Genomic DNA, 15,722 nt, shown 5'->3' on the forward strand with positions numbered 1-15,722 from the left:
TTTTTATATTTGCCCCACTTTTTATAAGACATTCAAAAAGTGTAATAATAACAATAATATCCTAATTTATTTTTACTTTCTAAGTCTAGTATACATGGAACTAATAACTGTAGAACAGAATACTTCACACTTCGCTCTGACCCATCTATATGGAATGCTATCAGGTTTGAGTGGTGCCTAGAACAGGAGAGGGCTCTTAAGCAGGTCCAGGCTGTGGTTCAAGTAGTAGAACCTGCGGTTGTAATAGTATCAGTGGTGAGAAAAGGTACCACGTGGAGTTTATAGGAGGCCTGAATAGGAGAATCACAACATAGACCCATAAGCTTTTGAAGCAAGGCTATGCCATCTTCAGCAGAGAACTATACACCATTCAGTAAACAGCCCCTGGCATGCTGCAGGGCCCTGGTGGAGATAGAGCATGTGACTATAGGACATCAAGTGATCATGCAGCCGGACCTTCCCATTATGTGTTCTATCAGATCCACCAAATTATAAGGGTCAAGGCAATCCATCATAAGACAGTGGTTGGTATGTCTGAGACTGGACATGAATAGAAAAGAGCCCAAGTAAGCCGGATAGGCAGGACTCCCAGAGTCCCTTGTCATCACCACTGTTGCTTCAGTGCTTCTCCTTGCTGAAACTTATGGCCGTGTATGGGGGACAAGGAGACTTCTTTAAGACCAGCTGGCAGAGGAGGAAAGGGGCCATGTTTGGCTCATGGCTGGGCTGACTCGGCAAGTAGCTGCTGCTGCTGCACTACTGCCACTCAAGGGTGGCCTTGGAAGGCTTGAAACCCGCCCAGTACAGTGCCTCTGGCTGTCTATTTTGTATGGAAAGAGAAGTGGTCCAATGTAAGACCATACATAACCTTTGTGGGCATCAGTGAATGGCTAGGCTGATTAGTCAGAGACCAGGAAAAAGACTGGAAACTTGACAATAAGGAGGCTTATAGAGAAAGCATATGGATAGATCTATGGGCATACGCACAAAATGTAAAGATCTTAGTAACACACGTTAATGCCCACTAGAGAATATCCACCACACAAGAGGCACTAGTAGACAGAATCTCTTGGCCAGTTGATGTCAGCCAGCCTCTGTTGTCAGCCATTGCAAGCCTGGCACAATAGCCTCGTGAAAGAGTAACCAGGTGGCAGAGAGAGGCTTTGAGCCCAGCATTAGTTTCCACTCACCAAGGCTGATCTAATTACTCCCACTGCTAAATGTCCTTTAGGCCAGCACAGAAATCAATGCTGAGCCACAGTATGGCACCGTATCTTGAGGAAACCAACCTTTTACTTTTAGCAAGCTGAATACATTTGGACCTTTCCACCCTGGAAAGAACAGCAATTCACCTTAAGTTGCCTCAATGCATACATCAGGTTATGGGTTTTCCTTTCCTGCCCACATGGCATCTAGTAGCAGTCCAGGGGCTTACCAAGTTTGATCCACCAACATGAAATCCCGCACTAAAACTCAGACTGAGTCCCACTTTATAACAAAGCATTAGGCACCATACCATGGGATTTACTGATTGAGGAGTCTGGCTTCTGGTTAAAAATCTATGGGTGATTTTTCAGACCCAGTTACAAAAGCTTTACCTGACAGAGAAAGCTGCCCTCCCCGCACCAGAGTTGGTGCACGGTGAATGCATTGCAGTCTCTGAAGGGAGATGCAGTCAAGGATGCAGACCCCTTTGGCTGGTCATACTCCACATATTTACATCCCTAGCCCAGGCACCTTCATTCCTAAGTCTCTTTATCTGAGGCCTTGGGCAGAAGTCTTCTTTAGGCAGCTTTGCTGAGACCTCCTAATAGAAGATGGGTTGGGGGGGAAGTGGCAGGCTGAGGGGAAGGAGGGTGGACCTTGAAGATGTCTTTTCCCATTCCAACTCAGTACCCAGGACTTTTTCCCTCCAAGCCCTTCCCTCTGACCCCACCCTCCACCTCAGGATCCTAAAACTATCATAGCCTTTTGTTCAAGGCTCCCTCAACAATGAGATGACCCCCACATCTGCACGGATCCACCACTCATCATTCCATGGGGGAAAAGGAACAAAGGAATCTGCTTTCTCTGGGTTTAGACTCTTGCTTGCACCATTGCAATAAGCGCTTAAAAGTTTAGCTCTTTCATTTTTGGCTTATTTCATTAATCAGCTACTCAGACACTTGACAGTTTAGCTCTTTCCCAACTCAGCTGAGCTCCCGACACTGATCTATTACATACTGCACGCCCCCAGAAGCTTCAAGTCTTACAGAAGGATAGAGGGACCTTTTGAATGCTTGACCAAGGTGCCAGTGTGGAGATACTGTACAAGGAGGGGGTACCACCTCCAGCACGTTATACACCTTAAGTCAACAACCACTGCAAGATGCACGGTGCCCATTAGGTAGAATACAGGGGTCCAGGATACAAGAGGTGTAAGGAGTGGCCCTGCTCACCATCTCTTCCAGTGGTCCACCTGGGAAATTAGTGCTCTCTTCCCCACAGAATGAGACTGTGTGGATCTAGGGGTCCTGGATTCCAGAGAGCTAGCACTTCCACCAGGAGACACAATAGAGCCCCATAAACTAGAAACTGTAACTGCTGTTTGGCCACTTCAGGTTCCTCATGCCAGAAAGCAGGAGACAAGGAAGAGACACAATATTGGTAGGTTTATTTAATCTGATTGGCAGGAAGAAGGGCAGCGGGGACAGAAGAAAATGTTTGACATCAGATAATCCAGTAGGGCTTCTCCTCGTACATCTGCTAACCAGTTTTAGCCATGACCTGAGAAAGGTATGGTGACCAAAAACTTAGGTCCCTCAAGTACAAAGTTCTCTGTCACTGCACCAGGTAAGCTACCTACAGCAAAGGTGCTGAGAGTGAGGGGAATCAAGAATGAGTGGTAGAGGAGGAGTCATGATGAGTATCAGTTGTAGCCTCAAGATCAGCTTCAGCTGCAAGGGCTGTCTTTCATCCTACTAACCTTCCTCTTGTAAGTTTCTCCAGGAAAAGAGCCAACTAGGATCCTAGAGATGATGTTCCCAGATGCAGAGTTACTTACCATACGAAGCAAGTGGATCTGAGAGGTGCAAGCGTGGGCTGTAGTGGATTCTGTGATGTGCCACCCAGACACCCTCTTCAGGACCTCATTCACCACCAGCCACAGGAGTGCTGGCTGTTGAAAACTCACAGCCATATCCCTTTCTAGGAATTGCCCTTGACCGAAGGAAGGTGCTCCACCTAAAGTTACACTTCCTCCCCAAGGGCATCCTGCATCCAATGTGGGGTCAAAGGCCCAGTCCCCTGCCTTGATGTGGGAAAACTCTGAGGGGCCATCTGACCTCCAGGGCTATCTGTGGGATCAGCTGAGGTCTCTGTTGCAACTGCATCGCAGTTCAATTTCTCCCTCTACCCGGTTGTGCTTTCCCTAACTCCACTAGGTATTGATCCCAAGAGCACTCCCCCGTAAATCTCCTGCACAGAAATCTCTGTCTCAGAATCCATTTCTAAGGACTAAGACAATGAGGAAGATGTAGTCTCAGAGTTTCACCCTCTGTGTGAAATGCAACAGGAGAGCATACCCTTGTATAAGCCACAATGGAACAATCAAAGAAATCCAGATTTAGTGCAATCCATTGAACTGTATTTATTGAAAGCTGGTGAGGTTCCCCAGAAAATCGTTAGAATACATGTAAAAACTAAATGTGGTCTCATTTTTTCTTTTTAAATTGGCAAGGAGGGAAAAAATGGCAATGGTACTACCACAATGCTGGAGAGAGTGTATCATTTTTCTGGAGGACAGTTTGAAAACACATACCAAGAGTATTAAAATGCTTTCCCCTTTGACTCATTAATTCCTCAAAAACATTATCTAAAGATTTAAATTAAATTTGTAAAAATATACTACATGGGTGGACTTTATAGTAATCTAGATAGCCATTAAAATAATACTGAAATATATTGGGTTGGCCAAAAAGTGCCTTCGGTTTTTAAGTAAAAATAAAAGACATTTTTCATTTTCACCAAGAACTTTATTAAACAACGTATTCACCCTTTTGTCCCACTACCTTCTGCCATTTTTCAGGCAACTTCATAATTCCATCTTCCCAAAACTTTTTATCTTTTTGAGCAAAGAACTGTTCCAGGTGCCTTTCACAGTCTTCTACAGAATTGAAATTTTTTCCATTAATAGAATTTTGTAAAGACCTAAATAAATGGAAATCCGAAGATGCAATGTCTGGTGAATACGGTGGATGAAGCAGAATTTCCCAGCTAAGCTGTAACAGTTTTTGCCTGGTCATCAAAGAAACGTGCGGTCTTGCATTAACCTGATGGAAGATTATGCATTTTCTGTTAACTAATTCTGGATGCTTTTAGTCAAGTGCTGCTTTCAGTTGGTCTAATTGGGAGCAGAACTTGTTGGAATTAAGTTTTCCGGAAGGAGCTCATAATAGAGGACTCCCTTCCAATCCCATCATATACACAACATCTCCTTCTTTGGATGAAGACCGGCCTTTGGCGTGGTTGGTGGTGGTCCATTGCACTTGCCCCATGATCTCTTCCGTTCCACATTGTTGTACAGTATCCACTTTTCATAGCCCATCACAATTTGTTTTAAAACTGGAAAATTTTCATTACATTTAAGCAGAGAATCGCATGCAGAAATACAGTCAAGAAGGTTTTTTTCACTTAACTTGAATGGAACCCAAACATCAAAGCGATTCACATAACCAAGCTGGTGCAAATGACTTTCAACACTTGATTTGCACATTCTGAGTATGTCAGCTATCTCCCGAGTGGTATAACATAAATTGTTCTCAATTAATGTCTCGATTTGAGCGCTATCAACTTCAACTGGTCTACCCGACCGTGGCGCATCGTCCAGCAAGAAATCTCCAGCAAGAAACTTCGCAAACCACTTTTGACATGTTCGATCAGTCACAACACCTTCTCCATATATTGTACAAATCTTTTTTTTTGCGTTTCAGTTGCGTTTTTACCTTTCTTGAAATAATAAAGCATAATATGCCAAAAATTTTGATTTTTTCTTCCATCTTCAATATTAAAATGGCTACACAAAAATTCACCAATTGTGAGGACTTCTCTGGTAGCGCAGTGGTTAAGAATCCGCCTGCCAATGCAGGGGACACAGGTTTGAGCCCTGGTCCAGGAAGATCCCACATGCCGCAGAGCAACTAAGCCCCTGCACCACAACTACTGAGCCTGTGCCCTAGAGTCCGTGCTCTGCAACAAGAGAAGCCACCGCAGTGAGAAGCCCGCGCACCGCAATGAAGAGTAGCCCCCACTCGCTGCAACTAGAGAAAGCCCGTGTGCAGCAACGAAGACCCAACGTAGTCAAAAAAAAAAAAAAAATCACCAATTCTGATAAGTCTTTTTTTAAATGCATGCTGACATGACAGCTGTCACATACAATCTAACAAAATTGTTTCGAATGAAGTTAAAGACACCTAAGTGCTACCAGAGCCATCTCACGGAAAAAACTGAACGAACCTTTTGGCCGACCCAATATTTATCAAAATATTAACCATAAATATTTCTGTGTGATACAATTTGGGGTGGCTTTTATTGTCTTTTATCTGTATCCCTCTGCCTTTATTTATCCGTATCCCTCTGAATATGTATTACTTGCAATTGTTAAAATTATATTTTACTATAAAATAATGAAAGATTTTTTTTTGCCTCCCCATAGGTTATCTCAATTTACAGAAAATATCGTAATTAGAATCCTCCATTTCAACTTTCTACTTTCATATCACTTTATATTTTATGTATTTTGGTATACTTGCATTTTTCTGCAATTTGTAGTTGTATTCATATCCTACCTCCACCATTAGGTTGTAAGTTTCTAAGAGCCCTATCTACAGAAATGTCTGCCCATTGAAGGATACCCCAACACACTGATGACTGAAGGACAGGATTCATACACTGAGCTGTAGCACAGAAAGAACCAGTAGCAGCACGAAGCACTACAGCCCTTTGTTCCTGTTAATTAAAAATATAACAACAAAACCCACACATGCCACACACTCTCAGGTATTCTAGTTGAAGCCATGCTAGGAATCAGACTAGCTGTCATTATTGCCTCTCACATAACTGTGCAATGCAATGCTTTCTAAACATCGCTATCAGTCATACAATCCTCTATAACCGCTGAAAGGAGCACGGACTCTTTTTGTGTTTCTTTTTTGTTTTGTTTCACTTAATTATTCACAATAACCTGGTGGACTTGCATTCAGATCAGAAAAATGTTTCATTTAGTTGCATCTGAGCTGCTTGTAAGTGCCTCTTTTTCTGAGCTGCCTGTCAACCCACCAGTCTTATAGGCCCAGAATGAGTCTCCTGGGGCTGATAAAAGATGATTAGCCCCTGATGCCGGCACAGCCTGCCACAACTGCACGTGAAAAGTATGAATCTCTTTTTGTCTTGAAGAATGGGTTGTAAAATTTCCTTCTTCAATTTCAAGCCAAGGAGATGGGTTTTATCTCTTTATAAAACACTGGGTAATTATTGGGCTAACTGTAACAGAAACAGTTTACCTGGTTGAGGCTCAATAGCAAGAAGGAATGAATTCTATCCAAGTTTTCAGTGTGCTCCACTTCAGCCTGGCCCCCTAGAATGTAAGTTATACAACAGACAGGCACTGCAGTATCAGTAGTACCTTAGTACTGATGCATAGTAGGTACTCATTAAATATTTGTTGTATGATTGAATAAATGAATGAATGGAGCAAAGTTTGGCGATTGCTGAGACTTTGGGGTACCAGGTAGCTTCTATTACCCAAATATTCATTTCTCACTGACAGACCGCAAACTGTAATTTTAAGCTCAGAATTTAACCCATTTGGCTTAAGGTTCTTATTTCACTTAAAATGAAAATGCCCTGTACACTGGTAAGAGAATAAATTGGTACAACCTTATTGAAAACCAATTTGGTAGTTTAGGCAAATCGAAAATATTCATTCCCTTTCACCTAAGACCAGCCCTTCCAGAAATTTATCCTCCAGAAATACACACATACAAAGAGGTTTATTGCACTGTTGTTTCTAATGGGGGGCATGGGGAAGAAGGGAGGGGGAAAAACCCTAACCTAACCTACATACCCATATGTAGGGGATTGGTTAGGGGAAAGCAATTTAAGCACTGACTCTCCTCTCCCATTGATCAAAGATTCTCTGTGACCTTGACTCCCTCTCTCATCCAGGGTGCTTCTAAGAGGCATGAGCCAGTTCCTCTGTGGTGACAACAGGGAAACCTGAGAGGCACAGAGGGCAGGAGATACCATCAAGTAGCTCAGAGCCCTCATGGAACTGGAACAAGAGACAGGTGAGGACCTGAAGGAGTACATAAGAGCATCTGATATAGTGGCTATATGTGTTTTTACAGGAATGCTTGTCTTTTAGAGATTCATACTGGACTATTTACAAAAGAAATTATACGTCAGAAATTACCCAAATAATTTAGTGTCAGGAGAAGATGGTGGAGTTATAGATCCAATAAGATTGAACTAGGTGATGGATACATAGGGGTGCATAATTCTATTCTACTTTTTAATATATTTGAAATTTTCTATAGTAAAAATTTTTCTTAAGAAAATGCGCCCTTTGGTTTCTTAGAGATGTTAAGTCTTCCCAAGTTCCCAGTTTTAATCAGTCAATAAAAATGTTTGATATCAAGCCAAAAGATAACAGCCTGAAAAGAAAACCAACCTAATCACGCAGAAAACTACGTGTGCCAACTGGGAGATGGAATGTTTCCAGAGTTCAGAGAAAGGAGAGAGAACTGTAGGCTGGGAGGCCAGAAAATCTCACGGTGGAGGTGGTACAGTAAGGAGACAGGTCTAATCACAATGGACACATATCCCATGTTGTCAAGGGGTCTCTGGGTCCCTGCAAATGGGAATGCCAGCCACATCAGCCCTACTTGGGTCCTCATAGCACAGTCCTTAGGGAAACGCATTCCTGGAACACTGGCATTTGCTCTTGGATCTCCTCAATAACTCTGAAGTTAAGACATGCCTTGGGCCAAAGTTTCTCCCAGGCACATGTCATATCATTCTTGGTCTTGCCTCCCAAGTGGCAGTGATGTTTATGAAGCCCTTCATAACATCCATCTTCCACCCATCTCCAGCTGGTAGTCCTAATAGGGTGAGTTGCAGAACACCTTTACTTCGGCAGATGGCGATGTGCAGTTCTGCGGTGTGGTGGACTAACCAACCTTTACTGGTACAGAGTACACAGTACAGCAGGCTACAGTGGTTCTCTTTGGCTGAGCACTCATAAGAGCACTCAAAGGAAGGTTACACACACACACACAAGCACACACATGTTATACCATAGTGTATTTATGTCATCAAGTATATATATATATTTTTTTCTTTTTTTTTGGTCTGGCCACACCACGTGGCATGCGGGATCTTAGTTCCCCAACTAGGGATCAAACCCGTGCCCCCTGCAGTGCAAGCACAGAATCTTAACCACTGGACCACCAGGGAATTCCTCTACAAATATATTTTTATGGAAAATATTTCAGAGATAAACAGCGTTATAATGAATCAGTACTGAGGAGGGCTAAATAGAATATGAGTATGATATCTAATATGTGCCAGACATATTTGCACATATTATGAAGCACTTTATACATATTATCTCTTTTAATCCTTACAATGACAGCCCTATTAGCAGGTTCTATTATTACCCCTCAGATAAAAGCTCATTATACATATTATCTTATTTACTCTTTTTTTTTTTTTTTTTTTCCATTTTTTTTTTAAGTTTATTTATTTATTTTTTTAATTAGTTTCTGCTTTATAACAAAGTGAATCAGTCATACATATACATCTGTTCCCACATCCCTTCCCTCATGCATCTCCCTCCCTCCCACCCTCCCCATCCCACCCCTCCAGGCGGTCACAAAGCACCGAGCTGATCTCCCTGTGCTCTGCGGCTGCTTCCCACTATCTATCTACCTTACGTTTGGTAGTGTATACACGTCCATGCCTCTCTTTCGCCTTGTCACAGCCCACCCTTCCCCCTCCCCATATCCTCAAGTCCATTCTCAAGTAGGTCTGCGTCTTCATTCCCGTTTTGCCCCTAGGTTCTTCATGACATTTTTTTTTTAAATTCCGTATATATGTGTTAGCATACGGTATTTGTCTTTCTCTTTCTGACTAACTTCACTCTGTATGACTACTCTTTATAACGATAGTGCTGTTAACAGTTTCTATTATTGTCCCACAGATAAAAAACCTATTGCACAGAGAGGTTAAGTAACTTAGCCAAGATCACTTAAGTAGTGGAGCCAGGACTCAAATCCAGAGCCCATGTGCTTAACTGTTGAAGCCATGCCAGCTACTCGGCATACAAAACGTCCTTCCAGGTACAACTGGATTCTGGTGCAAGGTTCTGAGTGAGTACTCCTTTATTGTACATACTTTTGTAGAGCAAAAGACTTTCCCATATTTGCCTTTTGGGGAGGACAAGTAGGATTAGCTAAGGCCAATTTTCTTGGAGAAGGGCTATATGCAGGGAAACTGCTAGCCCATCTAGTAACTCTGTGCAATCCGGAACAAAGCTCTCTACCAGGGCGATTGGCTGGGCTGGTAGAGTTTGAGTGGGTTTCAGCAGCCTTGCTACCATAGGTGGTAACCCTGGCCGCACGAGTGCAAGAGGGTGTAACAGGAGGCCTCTGTGGAGTGAGATAACCCCTTCCATCGCAAATGTTGGGGGCCATGTAGTCTCTCCTCTTCTCCTCAGTTGCCAGAGGGAGAGAGTAACTGCTGACTGGTTCTCTCTCCCTGCACCTGTGCTCCAACAGCCAACTGTTTCAAAAGCACCAAAGCTTGTGTCAAGGGCCTCTCAACCCAGACAGAGCAGAGCAAGTCCCTTATAATCCACTCTGTCTTTGTAGCCCAACTTAGTAAGGAGTGGTCGCCACTCACTCTGCTTCCTCTGCTCTCTTCCCTCCCCTGCAATCTAACTTCCACCCCTCCACATCACTGAAACTCCTTCCACCATGTTTAGCCTCTGTCCTCCTTGACCACTCTGCAGCCTTTACCACTGACAATGACTAGTTCCAGAGTCTTCTCTTTTGGCTTTTCAGATTCTCCTATTTCTTTGGCTGTTCTTTCCCAGTCTCTCCCATGGCATTTTCCTCTTCAACCTCCTTTTTTTTTTTTTTTGGCCACGCCCTGCGGCATGTGGGATCCTAGTTCCCTGACTATGGATTGAACCCAGGCCACCTGCATTGGAAGTGCGAAGTCTTAACCACTGGACCACCAGGGAAGTCCTAGGATGCCCCTCAGCCTCCTTTTAAATGCTGGTATTCCCTAGGGTCTCATGTTTGGCCCTACCTTCTTCTCTTTCTTCAGATGCTTTCTGGGTGATCACATCTATTCCTAAGGCTTCCCTACCATCTCTTCTGAGGATTCCTCACTCTGTTTCTGCTGTCCAAATCTTTCCTAAACTTGAGAAGAAAAAAAAAGTTAATTTCAACAAACCTTTGCTCATACAATTTTTTAAAAAATAAACTGCTTTCATTTTATAATGTTCTTTAGATAAATGTTGGCCAAAACCTCACAGCTCAAGATTTAGGTCATTCAACGTCCAGAAATATCCACCCCATAACACTTAGCGAAGCCTGTCCTCATTGTAAATGAATCGGCTAAATCACACTTACTGTTCTGTTAGAAAAAATCCAGCTTCGTTTTTCAATTCAAACAAAAATGTTAATATTGTTTCAAGAAATAGTCTTAAAAACCACTGGGAGAGAAAATCTGGAAGACATTTTGTAAAACTAATGATTAAAAGCAGTCAAATTGATATTAAAAGAATACCAATAGAATTAAATTACCCATTTTCATAATAGCTATAAAAACAAGAATAAATTTATATGCTGTTCCTCTTTTCTTGAAGTATAATAATGTAATATAAGTATGGTCAAAATGATGTTATAATAAATTGAGAAATATAATGAAAGTTTTAAATATTTTTGCAGTAACTCTGTGTGTATGTGTAATTATGGCATTCACCTTTGGAAAAAATTAAATAAGTATTATATAAAAACAGTTAAAAACTGCCATCATTACCACTGCCCTCACCACTACTTTTGCTACATATTATGACCAAACTTCTCATATGTAAGTAACTAAAGTGGAAGGCAAATGACTAAAAAGGCATTTAATCATGTACTGCTAAAAATGAATTGATCAGCAGCTAACATCTAATTCTCTTGTTTTGTTAATAAGAGGTAACATATATTACATATTTTATAAGATGAGGATTGACTTTATTTGGAAGAAAATATTTCATAATATGATTTCATAAATATATTATTGAATATTGTACACCACCTAAACCATGTAAAAATTTAATCTGCTGGTTTTATTCAAAATATATTGAAGTGTTGGTAATCCAGGAAAATATTACAATTAGCTTTAAAAGAATCAGCAGCATCAACCGGTACTGCTACAACCCGGCCAAAGATATGTCTCAGGAAAAAGAGCCCTTATCTTTTAGAGATGCCTTCTGACATATCTACAGATGAAATGATATGATATCTAGGATGTGCTTCAAAATCATAAGGGAGTGATGAGGACTGTACTTTACCTCTATGGTCTTCCTCCCAAACCCCCTAACTATAATCTAAACATGAGAAAAAATATCAGACAAATCCCAACTGAGGAATATTTTGCAAAATACCTGAAAATTGTCAATGTCATCAAAACCAAGAAAATTCTGAGAAACTGCAGACCAGAGGAGACTAAAGAGATAGGACAACTCAATGTAATGTGGTATCCTGGGTGGGATCCTGGAAGAGAAAAGGGACATTAAGGGAAAACTACTGAAATCGAAATAAAGTATGGAGTTTAGTTAATAATACTGTACTGAAGTTCCTTCTTCAATTGTGACAAATGTACTGTGGTAACGTAAGATGTTAACAATAGGGAAAAATGGGCATAGAGTATATGACAACTCTATCCTACCTTTTGCAAGACTATTTTATTTTTTATTTTTATTTTTTTTGCGGTACGTGGGCCTCTCCCTGTTGTGGCCTCTCCCGTCACGGAGCACAGGCTCCGGACGCGCAGGCTCAGTGGCCATGGCTCACGGGCCCAGCCACTCCGCGGCATGTGGGATCCTCGCGGACCGGGGCACAAACCCGTGTCCCCTGCATCGGCAGGCAGACTCTCAACCACTGCGCCACCAGGGAAGCCCAACAAGACTATTTTAAAAGACGATTCTAAAATAAAAAGTTTAAGATAATCACTATGGAGAGGGAAAAGCAGACGGGGTGTGTGGTTGGGACAGGATTGGCCACGTGTTAGTGCTTATCGGGGTTACATATGAAACTTCATTATACTATTGTCTACATTTATGTGTGTTTGAAATTCTCTATCATAAGGTTAAAAAATACATACATTGCGTTGGGTGTTCCTCAAAGCCATCCTCAGGTTCAATGATTTGCTAGGAGGACTCCAGGACTCAGCATATAATCATACTCATGGCTATGATTTATTACAGTGAAAGGATAGAAAGCAAAATCAGCAAAGGGAAAAGGCACAGGAGGCAAAATCCAGAGGAGACCAAGCACAAGCTTCCTAGAGTCCTTCCCCTCTGGAGTCATAGAGAATGCACTTAATTCCTTCCCAGTATCAAATTGTAATAACACACGTGTCTACCAGGGAAGCTCATTAGAGAAGCCTGTGTTGTTACTGGGGGCTGGTCACATAAGCACCGTCTACCGAGCACATGTCAAGATTCCAGACTCTCAGAAGATATTCCAAGATATCAACCACGTTGTTTGTAAAAACATTTCAGGCACAGTGAGCCATTCTTACCATTTAGGGAAAGTGTAATATCAGTGTAGGGAACTGTTTACCAGTCAAGTTCCCAAGTGCCAGCCAAAGGCCAACCTTGCAAGCAGGCCTTTCTAAGGATAGCAGTCTCAGGCTTACACACACACAGAGGCATACTACTCTCTGGGATACAGCTCAGATATGTTTCATAACTCACATCCTCCTCTTCTATGGAAGGTACCTCCACTACCCTCACTAGGAGACCTCATCTCCTATTCTGGTCCAGAGGTGCATGTCTGAAGGGGGAAGGGAGGGCCTGTGAGGTGTAGAGAGCTGAGAAGAGCAAGTTCCAAGTTTCTCAGTGGGCACAGCCGTAAATTAGCCTGGAACTCTTCACTCCTGTTCTTTGCTTTTTTCCTTCTGTACACGGTGCTTTAGTTCTGGGAAATCTACCTTGAGGATAGAAGAGAAGGAGAAGGGGGAAAAAGAAAAATGGGAAAGAAAAGAAGGAGGCCTTTTGAGAGAATGAGACAGAATCTGGTCAGCAAACTGCTCCTAGATAGCTCCTGGATCCATTCTTGTGCCAGTGCAGAAGGGCTGTGAATATCATGAAACAGGTGAGTTTGAGGTTCCTAAAGTATATACAAGTGGTGATGTCCTGTAGGCAGGCAGATCTGGAGCTGGTGAAAGGCTGAGGGGTACAGGCCTGCAAGGGTTCCAATCCCCTTCAAATGAAGCAATACACAAATACACTACAGCACACAAGTAATGAGTTTTCGGTTAAACCTTGTAAATATCTTGTGAATAGTGTCTTTCTCTATGTGTGTGTGTTAAAATAATTACTGTAGCTTCTGTCATCCTGTTCGGCATTTAAAAAAAATTTTTTTTATGTGTTTGGAAGCCTCAAAAAATGGAATTGATCCAGGCTTCTTGTAATTTCTTGGAGCCCCAGGAAACAGAACTGGTTGGTGATACAGATTCAGAAGTCATCAGCACCAAGGCCTTGGTGAATTGAAAACAAGTGAGTGAAGGGGATCGCCTAAGAGAGCTCCTTTATGGGAAAAGAGGGCTCTGGGACCAGAACATTTAAGGCACTCCCTAAAGAGGCGCCTACAAAGGAGGCTAACCAGGAATGGCCAAAGAGATGGGAGAAAAATCAAGTGAAACGAAGTCGGGAAAATACGGCCAAAGAGAGGGGGAGTCAAGAGGACATAAGCCAAGAGTGCGTTTGAGAGGGGAAGTAATCAACAGCGTCAAATATTCGCTGATTTTTCCCGGTCAGCACCAACCAGAATAATTCTGCCAACTCCCCTCTCTCCCCTCCCCCTGGTACTGTTACTACGTCACTTTTGACTCTTACAGGGTTTCAGCCGGTGGTTTACAGTTTATGTCCTCCAATTAGATGGCTCAAGCAGGAGGTCAGAATCTTACTCATTTTCCTCTTCCATAAGGCATTACGCCTCTTGCTCAATTAATATAAGTGAAACGATTTGAAGAACATTTGAAAAACCACCCCCGGGCAAAGATCTTACCTTTTAACTCGCTCCAGCAGCCAAATTCTCCCGGACACGACCAACTGCGCAGGCGCAGAGGCCGATCACCCGGCTTTCTCGGGTCTTTGCATTTGGCGCGAAATCTCCGCTCCGTGGGAGGGGCTGAGGGAGAGGCCGCGCTCATTGGACAGGTTTGGCGCGAAATCCCCGAGCTCCTGCACCACGATTGGCTCCGGCGTTCCGGCGAAGGGGCGGGGCAGAGGAGGTGCGCGCCGAGCGGCAGCGTCCGGGGAGAAGCAAGTCTCTGCGGTCCAGCGTGGCGCCGGCGGCCCCTCAGCATTAGGCAGCGATGGACCTCGCGGCGGCAGCAGAGCCGGGCGCCGGTAGCCAGCACCTGGAAGTCCGCGACGAGGTGGCCGAGAAGTGCCAGAAACTGTTCGTGGACTTCTTGGAGGAGTGAGTCGGAGGGCACCCCTTACCCGCGGAACTTCCCCCTCCCGCCCCTCGCGGCTTCCGGAGTCCGGGGGCGCCGTGGGCCCTGCGCGTGTTCGGGAACTGAGGGGTCGCGCGCCTCGGAGAGCGGGCCGCGGGGAGGAGGCTGGGCCGGGCTGGGCTGGTTTCCGGGGGTGAAATCCATCTGGAGCCCTTCCGCAAACTCCTGACGTGCGCAGTGCCCTGGGCCGAGCGCTTTAGGCCCGTCGTTCAGTCCTCACAGTGTGTAAGGCTGGTGGTCGCATAGCCCCCGGTTTCTTGTTCGGACCCTGAGGCTGGGTGGGGATGAGTAACTCGTCCAGTTAGGCCGCGCGTCCGCAGGGTCGCGGGAGAGGCCGAACTGGCGTATGAATCCTGGCGGGGGGCTGACTGGGGTCCACTGAGGGCCTGGCAGCCCTGGAGCCCGTGGAGTTGAAAGGGCCGGAGTGAACCCCGTGGTTGACAGATGCTCGGGCGAGGGGCCGACCTGCTTATAGCGCTGAACGCACTCCCTCCGTCTCTTCCTTTCCTTCCAACCCTCCAAACCCCACTTTTCTTTTTTTCTGTTGCCTTTTTTAGGCTCCAGGCATCTCAAACCCCCTCTCCCTGGCTTTCAGCCACTGCCACCAGTTACTTTTCTTAGATCGTGCAGATATAGCTCAGCTTTCCCTGAGTATGGACTCTACCGCCTCCAGGAAGAAGTGGAAGCACTGCGGAATGTCTTAGGAAATTCTTTTTTTTTTTTTTAAGAGCTCAGTTTTTTAATTTGATCATTTCTTGCATTTGAAGTTCTCCTCGATGACATCTTGGCCTGAGACTCTTTGCCATAGTCCTAAAAAAAAAAATCATATGGGGTTTTACTAATATTTAGAAACTCCACTAAGTTGTTAGCACTAGTTATAGTGAAGCTTTAAAAAATTAGCACATGTCTTACGAAAATGCTTACCATCCTTAAAATTTCTT

At 43.7% G+C, this 15,722-nt stretch overlaps 1 protein-coding gene and 1 long non-coding RNA gene across 2 annotated transcripts in view; one reads left to right on the forward strand and one right to left on the reverse strand.

The window, feature by feature from the left end:
- Positions 1–11,352: 11,352 nt before the first annotated feature.
- LOC308621919 lies at positions 11,353–14,364 on the reverse strand. Its single transcript, XR_014016544.1, has 3 exons — positions 14,328–14,364; positions 12,418–12,504; positions 11,353–11,807 (listed from the first exon to the last, which is right to left on the reverse strand). It is a non-coding gene; the product is annotated as an uncharacterized lncRNA (long non-coding RNA).
- A 183-nt stretch (positions 14,365–14,547) lies between these two features.
- MCM6 (minichromosome maintenance complex component 6) overlaps positions 14,548–15,722 on the forward strand; it is a 45,328-nt gene continuing 44,153 nt past the window's right edge. The window contains exon 1 of the mRNA XM_081241588.1: positions 14,548–14,744. Within this exon, the coding sequence (XP_081097714.1) occupies positions 14,638–14,744 (107 nt within the window). The 5' untranslated portion in view covers positions 14,548–14,637. The remainder of the gene's footprint in view (positions 14,745–15,722) is intronic.

Source organism: Mesoplodon bidens (assembly GCF_964165515.1).
Source record: "Mesoplodon bidens genome assembly, chromosome: 8".
NCBI classification, from domain to species: Eukaryota; Metazoa; Chordata; class Mammalia; order Artiodactyla; family Ziphiidae; genus Mesoplodon; species Mesoplodon bidens.